The sequence below is a fragment of the Cydia splendana genome, chromosome 26 (genome assembly GCF_910591565.1).
Source record: "Cydia splendana chromosome 26, ilCydSple1.2, whole genome shotgun sequence".
Taxonomy (NCBI): Eukaryota; Metazoa; Arthropoda; class Insecta; order Lepidoptera; family Tortricidae; genus Cydia; species Cydia splendana.
This window is the reverse complement of record NC_085985.1, coordinates 10,366,760-10,381,915: the sequence shown is the minus strand read 5'-3', so window position 1 is coordinate 10,381,915 and position 15,156 is coordinate 10,366,760. Positions and strand designations below refer to the sequence as shown.

General features: G+C 37.0%; 1 protein-coding gene and 1 long non-coding RNA gene across 2 annotated transcripts; one reads left to right on the top strand and one right to left on the bottom strand.

Annotated features, from left to right (window-relative positions):
- Positions 1–762: 762 nt before the first annotated feature.
- LOC134803305 (uncharacterized) lies at positions 763–10,626 on the bottom strand. Its single transcript, XM_063776082.1, has 6 exons — positions 10,465–10,626; positions 8,611–8,919; positions 6,590–6,970; positions 4,974–5,066; positions 4,525–4,848; positions 763–2,553 (listed from the first exon to the last, which is right to left on the bottom strand). The coding sequence occupies exons 1-6, from the start codon at positions 10,517–10,519 to the stop codon at positions 2,234–2,236; spliced, it is 1,482 nt and encodes a 493-aa protein (XP_063632152.1). The 5' UTR covers positions 10,520–10,626; the 3' UTR covers positions 763–2,233.
- A 280-nt stretch (positions 10,627–10,906) lies between these two features.
- On the top strand, positions 10,907–12,273 carry LOC134803507 (uncharacterized). The gene is made up of 2 exons (XR_010145996.1): positions 10,907–11,149; positions 11,559–12,273. It is a non-coding gene; the product is annotated as an uncharacterized LOC134803507 (long non-coding RNA).
- Positions 12,274–15,156: the final 2,883 nt, after the last annotated feature.

Genomic DNA, 15,156 nt, shown 5'->3' with positions numbered 1-15,156 from the left:
CCTATAAAAGTTGACATTGACAGTTTGCCACCACAGACTAAGCAACAAAACCATGGTATAATAATATACTTTTATTAGACCATGAACAAAACGTATGTTATAGGGCTCTTTAGATGTCACAACTAAATTGGAGATTGACACCAATTTCTTCATCAAATCGGCCGATTTGATCATCCGTCCGGACTGGCTTTACAGTGGAGGTGCCGTCGCAAGAATCATCTTCATCCTCGCGTTATCCCGGCATCCTACCCACGGCTCATGGGGTCCGCTTGGCAACTAAACCCGAGAATTGGCGTAGGCACTAGTTTTTACGAAAGCGACTGCCATCTGACCTTCCATCCCAGAGGGTAAACTAAACCTTGTTGGGATTAGTCCGGTTTCCTCACGATGTTTTCCTTCACCGAAAAGCGACTCATTGGTACGAGCCGGAGTTTGAACCTGCGACCTCCGGATATCAATGTGAAAGTACCATTCGCCTTCTGGGGCATTTTTGATAAAATTCGAGCTCAAATATCATCATAAATCTGAATTTGGTGGTAAAATTAGAGATTGACGCCTATTTCTTTTCTGACCAAATCGGTTGATTTGATCAGGCCGTCTGGACTGGCCTTAAGCATACTTTACTCTTTGGGCTTCAGGAAAAAAAACATACGGAGGATTTTATTAGATATTTTATTATTTGCTTCTAATAAACAAAAAAATCTAAAAAAATCAAACGAAGGGCAGAGATATGGTTAATGTAGGTACATAATAATAATAAAGTTGTCATACTTTTTTATAATTTTTGTTACCTACGCTACGAGTATCTAATCTTAAAAAAATTATATCAGTTTTGGTACCAAAACGCCTATTATTTTCGTAGTCGACATCTAACATCGAGTAGTGGAATTATCAGTACCGCTACTTGACAATAGATGTAGCACCGACCGAAAAGTCTAATGCTCAACAATTTTCAGCTAATATTATAACCGGATTAACCTGAACTCTATTTTCAACAATTTCAACTCCTGCTGCTTGTAATATTAGTTGTAAATTGTTGTTCAGTACAATTTTCGTGAGTCGCGACACTCAAGACATCTAGTATCAAGTAGCGGTACTGATAATTTCGCTACTCGATGCTAGATGTCGACTACGAAAATAATAGGCGTTTTGGTATTCAAGTATAAAAATATGGGTGCATACCATTTACTCAATAATATGTCCCATAGTTCTTAATTCGCTGACATAACAGCTATGGGACATACTTTTGAGGATGATGAGTAGTTGAGTACACCCATGTTTTTAAACTGGACTGTACCAAAACTGATGTATGTAGTGAGCACTCTATGCTTACTACATTTCTCTATGATAATTACTTAACAATAGTTATTTACGATACAAGTGCGGAAAAGAGGAAATTCGAACGAATAATTTCGTAACGATAAATTAATTAAAACACGACCGAAGTACATATGTAATATGTAGTAGTTTTACGGTACATATGGCCCTTTAAACTTTTGACATACAAAGTGCTATTTTACGCACTAGTGCGGGAAACTAGGACCATAATTATGTACTGTAAAAATGTTTTCAGTCATCGCCTCCCGATTGATATTGTGTCAGATGATAGATTAGATGCTGTTTTAAAATAAAATAAATCGTCTGCCGGTTGTATCGCGGTGGAAAGAACGTCAGCTAGTCACATGAACATGTAACAAATAGAGTTAGACCAAAAACAGTCTGCAACGATTTTGATGGCACACGCAGTTTAATTATTAAGTATATTTTAAACGTCACACTTCTATGAAATTATGGCGTATAAAACACACTGCGTATGCTATCAAAATAGCTGCAGACTTTTCTTGGTCTAACTATACGCGCCTTACCATTTCTGTCCGCAAAGTAATGCGTAATCAGTTTATTGAACCCTTGATGAAATGCTACGTGCATAGTTTCATGATTTTGTTATTACTATCATAAAAAGGTAAAGCGCTTATTTTTTACATGTTCACGCGACAAGCTGACGTTCTTTCCACCGCGATACAACGGGCTGACGATATTTTTTATTCACAATATCATCTAAACTATCATCTGACGAAATATCAAGCGGGAGGCGATGACTAAATTTATTATTTTTTTACGTGTTTCGGTGGCTGCCATTCCTCTACCCACCAACGGAGCGGCAGCTGACGTCCACGAGGGATCATACGTAGCTGTTAACCACTATACGAGTTTTCGCCCTAGAGGCAATTGGTCATGGAAATTTATTCCTGACTCGCCGTTTACTATATAATCCATTTTTTAGTGCAATTAGAAAATTTTCTGCCTGTATCTTCTCACATGGCACACAGAATCTGACACCTGCTGGCGTCTCCGTTCTACACATACTGCAGGAACGTTCTTCACTCTCGTCAGATGTCAGATTAGATTGGGGTGACCACATTACTGTATTTTCCGTAACAATTTCAGATTTTACGGCGTCAATTATGGGCCATAATGCTTGCTCGGCGGCTTCGCAGCGCTCGAGGCGAACGAAGCATTCGCGCGTTTCTATTTTTCTAAGCTTTGGTTGTTCTGAAAATAATATATGTAATGTAAATACAACGCCAAGTTGGCAGTGATTTTGATAGCATAGAATAGACTATGTAAGTGTCATTTTAAAAATCAATCTTCTATGAAATAATGACGTTTACTTAACACTTGCACCGTCTGTGCTATGTGCTGGCTCTATAGGGCGATTGTGCACTACAATGAGTTTTACTGTCCGGCAGTCCGAGTTTTTACGGTCCGATATGGCACGCCATTAAATGTATATAGTAGCTTGTGCACTAGACGTAATTTTACCGTCCGACATTTTACTTTTCCCCATTCCGGACAGTTTTTTTCCGGTACGAGATGACAGCTATGAATAACGTGTTTATGCCTGTGCACTGCGTCTGGAATTAGTATTATTCATGACTTGGCCGGGCGGGGGCGGGCTAGGGGGGGTGTGTGTTTCATGCCACTGCGCCGCACCTGCGAGTAAAAAGACGGACAAGTGCACAAGCCAATCATCCGTTTTTTCATGCCATATTGGACCATGAAAGCTCAGACTGCCGGACAGTAAAATTCATTGTAGTGCACAATCGCCCATATTCTGTATCTTTAGGTATTTAAATAAAAGTAAACAAAATCTACCCTCAAATGGCTCCTTAAGCCAGTTGAGGGTAGATGAACACATTACATGATCAAATAATGTAGGTTAAAGTCAGTTACAATTTAATCTTATAAATTTATTCAGAGACCATACTTTTATATATTTTTCCAGGTTAAAGTCAGTGACTGATCCAGGCGGTTTTGTATTTTGTCGGTTAACCAATAAATGTTATAACTACCCGAAAATGTACCTACAAATTTTTTGTTTACTTTTATTTGAATACCTAAAGATACATACTATATTACTATATAGATATGTTCGTTTTAAACACGCAAATTGATAAAGTAATTTGTTAAATTATTGTAGTTTTTTTTTGTAAAAGACGTTTAAGCAAGAAAATATTATATGTACTATTAAAATTTGACAAAAATACGTTAACCTTTAATTTAGCTTAAAAATTTTAGTCAGTGTTTTCACATTCTCCGATCCGATATCGGATGTAGGATTCTACATTCGCGTAGTCAGGCCGCGGGGGCGCACTAGGGCGCCGGCTTCAGCAGCGGTCACGCACACTACAATAAACATTATACCTACACATACGCACACAAACAATACTATCGGTCTGACAGCTGACGGGGGGCTCCGACATGGCTGAATTTATCGGAAGCGCCGCACCGATATCGGATGTCGGAAGGTGCCTTATGAGAAAATCAGCTGCAGGAGAGTGCCATAAGTAAGTCCGCCTTTTGTTGCGTTACTATCGTTTTTAGGGTTCCGTACCCAAAGGGTAAAACGGGACCCTATTACTAAGACTTCGCTGTCCGTCCGTCCGTCCGTCCGTCCGTCCGTCCGTCCGTCCGTCCGTCCGTCTGTCACCAGGCTGTATCTCACGAACCGTGATAGCTAGACAGTTGAAATTTTCACAGATGATGTATTTCTGTTGCCGCTATAACAACAAATACTAAAAACAGAATAAAATAAAGATTTAAATGGGGCTCCCATACAACAAACGTGATTTTTGACCAAAGTTAAGCAACGTCGGGAGTGGTCAGTACTTGGATGGGTGACCGTTTTTTTTTGCTTTTTTTTCGTTTTTTTTTTTGCATTATGGTACGGAACCCTTCGTGCGCGAGTCCGACTCGCACTTGCCCGGTTTTTTTATTTAGTAATACTGATTTATTAAATGCATAAATAAATACGGAGAAACACATATCTTACATTTTAGTTGCTTCAGACATCTGGAAATCGGATCGGACAATGTGAAAACGCTCTAAGCTCAAGGCAATTTAAACCCGACACAAAAAGCTGATTTTTTTATAAATGATTTTTATTTTAGTACGTAATACAAAATGGGGCATACAAATACAAATTTTCAAATAATGTAGTAATAAAAATGATTAGTTACTCACTTCTAAGGCTCGTTTGGTGCTTTTCTTTGCGCAAATGTTGCGGTCGCTTCATTTTTAATACTGTCTTATTGCCTAATAACTTATTTTTAACTCTAGCCTTTTTCACCAACAGATTACGTAATACCCTTTGTTTCAAACATTCATCACAAAGTTTGTTATTCTTGGCGGGTTTGTTACACACTTTGCAGTTTGGTTTTCTCGTACGTTCGTAGTCTAATATGGCTTTAGGTATTATATTTTCTGGTTTTACTATGTCGGTGCCAATTTTAGAAGGCATTACTTCTCTGGCATATGTCTTCTTGTATTCGATTGGAAATTTTTCATCTGAAACAAAATTGTAGGCAACTTGAAACGTAAGATTATTTTTTGACGGGAGATAGCAAATGTTTGAAGTTGTGATTTCATACAATGTCTATATCAACTCCAATGTGAAGGCCAGCCACACTTACCCGCATTGACGTTAGTAGTGTTAAGTAAGTTGGATGTGCTTCCACTCATGGTCTTGTCCGAATACACACGGGACAAGTATGCGCTGTAGAATTCTGAAAATGTTATTAGGAATCTGTTACAGCGTAAAAGATAATTTTAATGTATTATTAACCTTTTGGACGCCAATGACCGATATATCCGCACCGCAGGTTCAACGCCAAAGACCGATTAATCGGTCACAGGCCACAGAGCAACATAGACATAAGTGCATACGCATAAAGTTCAATTTCAGTTTTGACGCTTCGGTGACGTAGCGTCGGAGGGACAGCTTTTTGTATTTGACACGGCGTCGAAAAGGTTAATACTAACCATACAAACTATACATCTGTTATACTGTAGTAATTATTTATTTTAAGTTTTAAAGCCATACATGGCGGATATGATATTCAACTCTATTGACAGCTATTAAAGTTCAAATTTACATTACCATGCAATGCAGAAAGGGGGCGCCGAATATATAAAATCTACTCGACCAATTTAAGAAGGCTCCGTTTCCATAAAACAAAGACATAATAAAACCGGGCAAGTGCGAGTCGGACTCGCGCACGAAAAAAAAATGCAAAAAGAAAACGGTCACCCATCCAAGTACTGACCACGCCCGACGTTGCTTAACTTTGGTCAAAAATCACGTTTGCTGTATGGGAGCCCCCCTTAAATCTTTATTTTATTCTACTTTTAGTATTTGTTGTTATAGCGGCAACAGAAATACATCATCTGTGAAAATTTCAACTGTCTAGCTATCACGGTTCGTGAGATACAGCCTGGTGACAGACAGACGGACGGGCGGACGGACGGACGGACGCACAGCGAAGTCTTAGTAATAGGGTCCCGTTTTACCCTTTGGGTACGGAACCCTAAAAACTACATATTACTAGCAATCACGTACCTTCTTAAGTCAGTCGCATTACCATTCATTACCTAACAAGTGCTATAATATAATGAAAAAGCACGCGTGCGTAATATCTAGGGTTATCACCCTAAAAGCGGTTCAATAACTTCCACGTTACGAGCAAGTGTGTTGAAATAGTTATTTGTATCACTCGGGGGCAAAGTTGTTGTTTAACCGCTCATGCTAATATTACTTACAAAAATTTTCACCACACCGACCCGAAGCAAATATTAAATGTAAAATATCAAATAAAATCAAATCCAAATGAATGTTATTAAATATTTATCATCCAAAATCATCATTTAAAAGTCAATTCTACCAGCAAACATAAGAAAACAACTCAAAATTTGCATTTGATTACTTTGCCTCACATGTGAATAAAATGCAACTTTGTTATCAGTTTTTGAAGTGCAAAGTAAGCCTTTCCGAACTGGTGTGGTGAAAAGATTATTATAATGTACGAGATGTATTTTTCATGTCACTGTAAATGTTGTAATGACTTGTGAAAGAGTCCTTGAGGCCTACTTAAATACAGAATTAATGTATGAATTTGTGTTTTTAGTTTCTGAAGAGTTACCTGTGTGTATTTTTTACGTATTTCTTTTTTATGATGCACGTTTTAGTGTCCTGAGAGCGCACTAAAATTTAATTTAATTTTACATATTTGACAGGAGTTTTTATGCTTACCTGTTGGATTCTTCATCTGAAGAATTTTATATATTCCATGAACAACAAATTTATGCTGATACAAATCTTTAATTTCTTGGAATTGTTCGCAGCATATTTCGCAAGTAAAAGTTGTCTTATCGATATGTCGATTTCCGCGCAAATTCCTTAACTGGTTAAGAGCGCGCATGTTCATCTTACAAACTTCACAGAACTCGAATTTTTCGTTCTGTTTACACTCTCCGCAAAGAAAGTCGTCGTTGTCTTTCATTCGTGTCTGCATTCTACTTTCCTTGACATATATTTGATATAATTCTGCCATTTGTTTCTTTAATGCTTTTTCTGCGGCCTCACAGCGTTCTATTCGGACCCAGCAGTCGGTCAGAACGGGATTAAATTTCTCTGTAACGAAATCGAATGCCACATAAGAGTTCATATAAACAATTTTAGTAGAAAATTGGTACACAAGCTTAATTGGCCAATTTATTGGCAAACGAAAAACTGTCGATTTGTATATAGAATATAAAAACACAGCTTCTCGCCAACTTAAACTAAGAGTCAATCGAACCATCGCCAAATGCCACTCCCATACAATCGAAGTAACCCTTTTACTTTAAAACGACACACTAAAATAACATGAAATGTGTCTGAAACATGTTTTTTTTTCAGGTAATTATAAGTTATATAGTGGGCAGAAGTTTTGTATCTGAAACATTTACTCACTCTATTCTTGTAACTTGTACAGAACGCTTTAAGACACTATGTTTGCCTTTTATACATTTACTTGTCTTGCGCCTTGGCATAGAGAAATATAGTAAGACAAGAGTGCTCACTCCATACTAGATGTCGACTATGAAAATACTAATATTATTGGTACCAAAACTGATGTATGGAGTGAGCACTCTTGTCTTACTATATTTCTCTATGGCCTTGATTAAAAACTTTAATAAAATCAATAATATCCTAACCATATTTGATGGGCAACATTACACTTGCAACAATTTGCTATTACCATTTAAGTAGGGGCTAGCGTTCATACTCCAAGAAGATTAATTAAACTTGAACGGAAACCAAACTAATAAGGCACTTAAAACTTAAAGTATACTGGCAATTAAAACCACATTATTATAGCAGTGATATACACCCCACGCTTAACACATTCAATACCACTAAGTGCTACGGGTTACGCTCGTAGCGCGTAGCCACGGTTTCGTCGTATGTAGCGCGTAGCCACGGTTTCGTCGTATGTAGCGCGTAGTCGCTACGAACAGTGTACCCGACAGTCTGGTTCTTGGTGTTGAATGTGTTAAAGTATAGAAACAAGCTAATGTAGATAATATAGCATGAGGGTATGTAGTTATTACTGGTATATGCCTGGCTCCTGTCAAACACTATATTTCATATAATTTTAAGTTAATTTAGTTTCTAGTTAGTTCGTTTTTTTTAGTATAAGTGTATGAACCAAGGTCTGAAAGTAATGTTTTTTTTTATATGACAATATAAAACTCTGATTTTTATGTTACTCAATTACAATAAGAAAACAAAATAGAAATGATAATAGAACATTTTAAGAGTAAATAACTCAAATTTTGGTTATGATAATTGCTAGTTCAACATTTTGCAAGGTAATTAATAAGTAACTTTTTCCAAATTTAATATTTTATCTTGTTTACAATATATTAGTATGTTTTAATACTTAGGGTGTATTATGAGATATTAATTTCAAGTATAGAAACATGAAGTAATAAAGAAAACAATGTTGTTTCCATACATCTTAACAAATAAAGAGACAATGGAAACTGGTTCTAGTCTATTATTTATTTATTTATTTATTTAAAATTTAAATCAGGCAACAAGGCCCATATTACAAATACCTTACAGACTAACATACATATATATATATTATAAACTTAAAAACTAAACACTATTTATGCGACAAAACGGCGTGGCTCCGTTGAATCGGCTGTTCTTATGATATGTTGTGTTATGATATGATCTAAGATAATAATTAAATATGTAAGTAAATAAAATTTGTAACATACCCCTAGGTAGGCTGGTTAACTGACTGGCTGGTAAGGTAATACATTCCGGCTCTAGTAGAAGCTCATCCTTGACATCAACATACTGACTGACCGAGGCTTCCGAACACAAGGATATGTCCAAACACTCCGGTTTCAGGAGCTCGTCCTGCCTAATCATGTACACAGCTGGGTCACTCAAGTCTTCGCTGTATGGCTCCTCGTCCGCTGGTGGGACTGGTGGGTCAAATTCTACATCCACAATAGCTGCTTCAATTGCTACATATGGGACTTCCACACAATCTAGTTCTGATTCCTCCTGCTTGATGAAAACTGCAACAATGGATTTTATTTAATACCTTTATCTTTATACAGTACAATCTCACTAATCCAACACTTGCTGACGCAAGAGAGCCGATTTAGTGGAAGTTATAGCAAATCTGCATATTATTGATGTGTTTTTTAGTATATATGTTGAAGAAAAACATTTTACTAAAATACAGAATTTAAAATACGACATGACGCTTTTATAAATAACATAATAGAAGGAAAGATTGCAGGCAAGAGAGGAAGGGGAAGGCCGAGAATAAGCTACATAACACAAATAAAAGAAAAGGTAGCTGTAATGTCGTATAAGGAAATCAAGGAGGCGGCCCTGGATAGAGTCAAATGGAGAGAGCTACACCGACAAGAGTCTAACTCTTAAATTCGTAAATTTAAGAGTTAAACTCTACAACAACAGAATTAAAAAAAAATCTACTCTTATCTGGAACTAAGCCATTTATAAAGATATTGAAGGGCGAAAATGTTAGCGCACATAGTAAATTAGGACATAGAATGATCATTTGTATCCCAATTTTAGTGCCGGATTACTGGGTATACTGGATCATCAAAGTGCCGGATTACCGAGGGTTCACTGTATTGAGTTACCTTATTGCCCTTAATCTGAACACGCCTCTATTGTCAAGGCGTTAGAGTGCGTGTTCACATACTTTTGAGCACCCCGACAGCTCCGGTATATCTGATGGCGACTGTACATAGTACTATATAGGCTAATCAGAATGTTGCTGTAATCCGAACTGCCAAGTGACCCCTTTCTTTGAGTAACAGAACCTTTGCTAGGTCAATAAATAAGCCATAAGGCCGCCTGTGGTTTACCTCTGTCTTCATGCACAGTCTGTTTCCATGTACAGTCGATGTCAAAAATATGTTTACATTTTCGCACCTAACTCCTTTGTAATAAGTCGAAAAATGTAAACATATATTTGACGTTGACTGTACATTTATTCTGAGGTTGTGCAATAAAGAGGATTTGTATTGTATTGTATAACTCGGCTGACTCAATTAACAATTTTTTTTAAAGATTTCGCATTTCACATCACAATAATGTAGTGTTAAGTTAGTTTCTTAGTTTTTGTAATTTTGGAGTCTCATTAAATATATTTTTTCAGAATATGCTTGTTTTATATCTAACATAATATAATCCGCTCCGTGAGTCCGAGCAGGGGTTGTTTTTTTGAAGTACGGATTATCAATGCTCTACTGTATAACATAAGTTATAACAGAGATGAGAGATTTTAATTACAAAGCAGCAATAAATCACTTTTGTTTAATTTCGTTAATGGTATTTGTTTTTATATTTAATTACACAAACGGGTCTACCGCGATATAATTTCATTGTTTTTAACTTTAATTCCGACGTTTCAGCTGAGTTGCACCAGCTGTGGTCACGGAAAAAAACAATGAAATTATATCGCGGTAGACCCGTTTGAAGTGTGATATTTGTTTTTCTTATCCTTAAACCTATAAACAGATTCTTTCTAAGAACATTATACCAATGAAAGTACAAAACAAGAGAGTGAATATCGTAAACCTCACCTTCATCGGCCATCGTATCTGGCTCCTCCTTCACGCGCGACGCCTCCAGCGACATGGTGGCCCTATTATTAACTTACTGTATCCCAATAAATAACTATTTCTAAGATCAACAGCAATAAAAAATATAATAAAAATTATACGATAACATAACCTTCAGCTTCAGCCCACAATATAGCATAACTGACACTGACAGTTGAATTGAGTTGACGTTTTTTTTTTTTTTTTTTTTTTTTTATGGCATCGCGCTCCTGGCGCATTCAGCCAGACGAGTAAAGCAGGGAAACGGAATTAAAGGATTACATTATAACGGGTAAGACGGAATTTTGGAAAAGGATCAGGAAAAGGTAAATTATAGGCAGTTAGAGTTTAATGTTATGACGTGAAATAAATGAATACAATGATTTAAATATATATGGAGAAGAATCATTAATATACAGGAGTGTTGTAATAGATGTGGGAAACGGAACTTTAAAATCTGACAGCTGTCTTAATAGTATAGAACGATCATAAAGGTTACATGCTAAGAATATATGGTTAAGATCAGCGGGATCAGCTCCACAAGTACATGCAGAACTGGCCACGCGATTTAGTAATTTGAGGTGTTCCGGTGTACATACGTGACCCAATCTCATTCGAATTAACATACTAGTTGCAGGTTTTGGCAGAGAGATTTTAGCAAACCAAGGTTTGGCAGGAATTGATTTTTGAATGCTTCGATAATGTAACGCAGCAGCACCTGCACCAGATGTCCATAAATTCCTCCATTCCTTTCGTAGGTATAATTTAGGCAGTGCCAACAGGTCTTCAGACACATTCTTAAACGGAAACATGTCCCCACAACTAATGGCATCTCGAGCTAAATCATCCACCCTTTCATTACCTTTAATCCCTCTGTGTCCAGGGATCCAGGCAATGGAAACCGAATACCCTTTAATGTGACATTTTAACAATAGGCTACGGATTTGATAAATAATTGGGTTATTAGATTTAGATTTGAAAGGAAATTTACATATTGCCTGTAGTGAACTTAGGGAATCTGAGAAAATAATTGTTTTTTTGAGATGCATTATAATGATGAACTCTATTGCTTTCAGGATTCCAAAGCACTCACCACTGTACACAGAGGATTCTGGTGGCAACTTTATTTTTTGGTAAATATTAGATTGGGTGTGGAGAACACCAACGCCAACACAACCATTCTCTGACGTCTTAGAAGCATCTGTGTACATATGATGAGCACCCAGGCCATCTGTTCCAATGAATCCCAGGAATTGTTGATTTTGTTCAACATCATTCTTGGAGACTCCAATATCGAGGAGAACTGGAGGAATAAGTGTCAGAGAATCATATTCATATTGGAAAATGGGAAGTGTTGAAGAGCTAACAGTGGGAGCTGATATAGATTTAAGTTTTTGAAAGCTTTTTACTAAACAAGGAGGACTTTTGTGTTTCCAATAGTTGGAAGTAGTTATTTGAAGCACAAGGTTAGACAGGATAATCCAGAGTTGGTGATTAGAGAATTGGGAACAACGGAAAATAAATCTATCACTAAGATATTGGCGTCGTAAATGAAGTGGAGGCTCAACACACTCAACTTGCATGGCATTGATAGGGCTTGAATTCATGGCCCCACAAATCAATCTGAGTGCTTTGGATTGAATACGATCTAGTTTTTGGAAGCCAGCTACATATCCTGGCTCTAACAAAAATGTCCCATAATCTAAAATACTTCTTATCAAGGCATTATACATGAGTTTCATGCAAAAAGGATGTGAACCCCACCAAACTCCTGAAACGCACCTGAGGATATTAATATTTTTTTCACATTTAGAAACTATGTAATCACAATGTGGAAGACCCGTTAATTTATTATCTAAAATAACACCTAGGAATTTGGTTTTATCTTTAATGGAAATGGAGCAGTTATTAAATTGCACATTGATCGGAGGAGGAAACATTTTTCTAGTAAACAAAACTACAACACTTTTATGCACTGAAAGTTCCAGACCATTTGAATCTAACCATAACTTCAATAAGCCCAAAGAAGAAGTGACTGATCTACTGGCTTGTTCAATAGAAAGGTTTGGCGAATATAATAATAAATCATCAGCATATTGCAAGACTCTAACCGTGTCATTTAAGGATGATTCTAAATCAAATGTGTAGATATTATATAGCAAAGGACTTAATACGGATCCTTGGGGAAGACCTCTCCACACTAAACGGGAAATCCTATTGTTGTCATCTATGAGAAGGCTAATGGACCTTTCTGATAAAAGGTTTATTATGAAATTGGTTAACATTACTGGTATAGCTAATTTGTGAAGTTTTGCTTGTAACACTGAGACTAAGACATTATCATAAGCGGCGCTTATGTCAAGAAAAGCAGCTACTATAGACTCATTTCTAGAAAATGACAATCGAATATCTGAAATTAAAATACCCAAGCTATCATAAGTAGACCTACCTTTTCGGAAGCCAAATTGACTATGAGAAAGTAATTGGTTTTTTTCTACAAAATATTCTAGTCTGTTTTTAACTAAATGTTCTGCTACTTTAACAAATACTGAGGAAAGGGCAATTGGACGATAAGAAGAAACATCTGACACTGGTTTGAACGGCTTTAAAATAGGAATAACTATTTGAGATCTCCAAGAATCAGGAATTTTACCAGACTGGATAACAGAATTTATTATATTTAGATAATAAGAAAGAATACCATCACTAGCATTTGCTAAAAAGGAATAAGGAACTCCATCTTCCCCAGGTGAAGTATCTTTTAAACCACTTAATACAGCTTTTAACTCCTCCATTTTAAAAGGCTCATTTAAAGTATTATAATAGCATGAGTCAAATGAAAAGGCAGCAGGGTGAAATACATATTCTTCGGGGACGGAAGCAGGTGCTAATCTATCCATAAACTGTGTAGCAAGGTTAGGAGGAAGGATCTGTCTAGAGGACTCATTGAAAGCATGTCTAAATCTTTTAATATTATTCCATACTATGGATGGTTTTACGCTAGGACTAAGAGACAAACAAAATCGCTTCCAGCCTTCGAACTTTTTCTTTCGCAACAATTTTTTTGTCTCACGAGCAACTTGCATGAATGTCTCAAAATTTTCATTTGTCATAAAATGACAATATTTTCTTTCAGCCTCCTTACGGTTTCTGATAGCTTGTGTGCAATCATCATCCCACCAAGGCGGAGAAGGTATTTTACCTGATGCACTGTTTTTAACCGGAAAAATTTCATCAGCTGCTTCAGTCATTATCTGAGCTAATGCAACTGAACAACTAACTACATTACTATCATCTATGGACGGTAAACACAACAATTTCTCCTCTACACGGGTTTTGAAAAGTTTCCAATCAACATTACTTAAATTATACTTAAGCCTAGGGCTAGGTTTCGGAGATGGCGGAATAGAAGATGGAAATGTAATAATGATAGGGTAGTGATCACTCCCATATGTTGATTCCAGAGTATGCCAAGTGAGAGAAGCCGCAAGATCGACTGAACAAATTGATAAATCAATAGCGCTAATTGACTCTGTTGGAGCTGTTCGACGGGTTGGAGAACCATTGTTTAAAACACAAAGATTGTGTTGGTCTATGATATGAATGAGGCGATCTCCATTATAATTAGACGATGAACTACCCCAAACCTGGTGATGTGAGTTAAAATCTCCTAAAATTAAGACGGGCCTAGGAAGAGAAGAAATTATTTGTTCAAGCTCAACAAAAATAGATGATGAGGGATGAGGAATATATACAGAAATAATACAGATGTTATTTACAATGGCAGCAACAATTGAAAAATCATCGCTATGGGATGGAAGATGAAAAGGTGAACATGATATGGAATTCCTGACAAGTAGAGCTACTCCGCCCCATCCGCCAGGAGTGCCAGGTCGCGAAGGACGGTCCTCTCTGAGACATGAATATCCCGTGACTCTAAGAAGAGCCCCAGGCTTGAGCCATGTCTCAGAGAGGGCAAAAACAAATGGTTGAAATTTGTTTAATAAATGAATTAAATCTTGTTTTTTATTTATTACACTTCTGCAGTTCCACTGTATAATTTTGGCCATTATTTTTAATAGTTGAGACAAGTTCTTCAAGCATGGGGGCAACGTGGGACGGTATTCTTACATTAGGCTGAGATAAATGATCAATTAACGCTTGTATTTCCTCAGCTACTGAAACATTATCTTTAGGAGACTCTTGCTGTAGTGCACAGCCATTTTGAGGAGATGGAATGATATATTCTTTAACTAAAGCATTGTGAGCTGCTGCATCATACCCTGTTGTTATAAGTTTTTTAACTGTACGTGGTTTCAAAAAAGTTGTCTTTTTATAACTGTGTGACTGCATGATTGTACCCGGGGCTGGGTTATTGACACTGCGATGTACATTTGGCTGAGACTGTGGCTGTTGGGGTGATTGTGTCAGAAGGACATCGGCAAATGATTTTGAAGCAGCTGGATGTAATTTAACAGCCTCACCATAAGAAATACAATTGTTAGCCATAGTTACTTTAATATCCTTCTGTCTCTTGTGTTCCGGGCAAGCCCTGTTCGTGGCGAAATGGAAACCATTGCAAAGGCAGCAAACGGCATCGTCCTCCTCCACTGAACAGGTATGACCGGAATGCAATTGACCACACTTAAAGCACTTGGGTTTAGATCTGCAATT

Excerpts from the sequence above, each read along its gene's own strand:
- LOC134803305 (XM_063776082.1), bottom strand. The coding sequence starts at position 10,519 with ATGTCGCTGGAGGCGTCGCGCGTGAAGGAGGAGCCAGATACGATGGCC. Across the intron at positions 8,920-10,464 it reads AGATACGATGGCCGATGAAG|TTTTCATCAAGCAGGAGGAA; the intron begins GTGAGGTTTACG and ends CCATTGTTGCAG. Across the intron at positions 6,971-8,610 it reads GTTAACCAGCCTACCTAGGG|AGAAATTTAATCCCGTTCTG; the intron begins GTATGTTACAAA and ends ATTTCGTTACAG.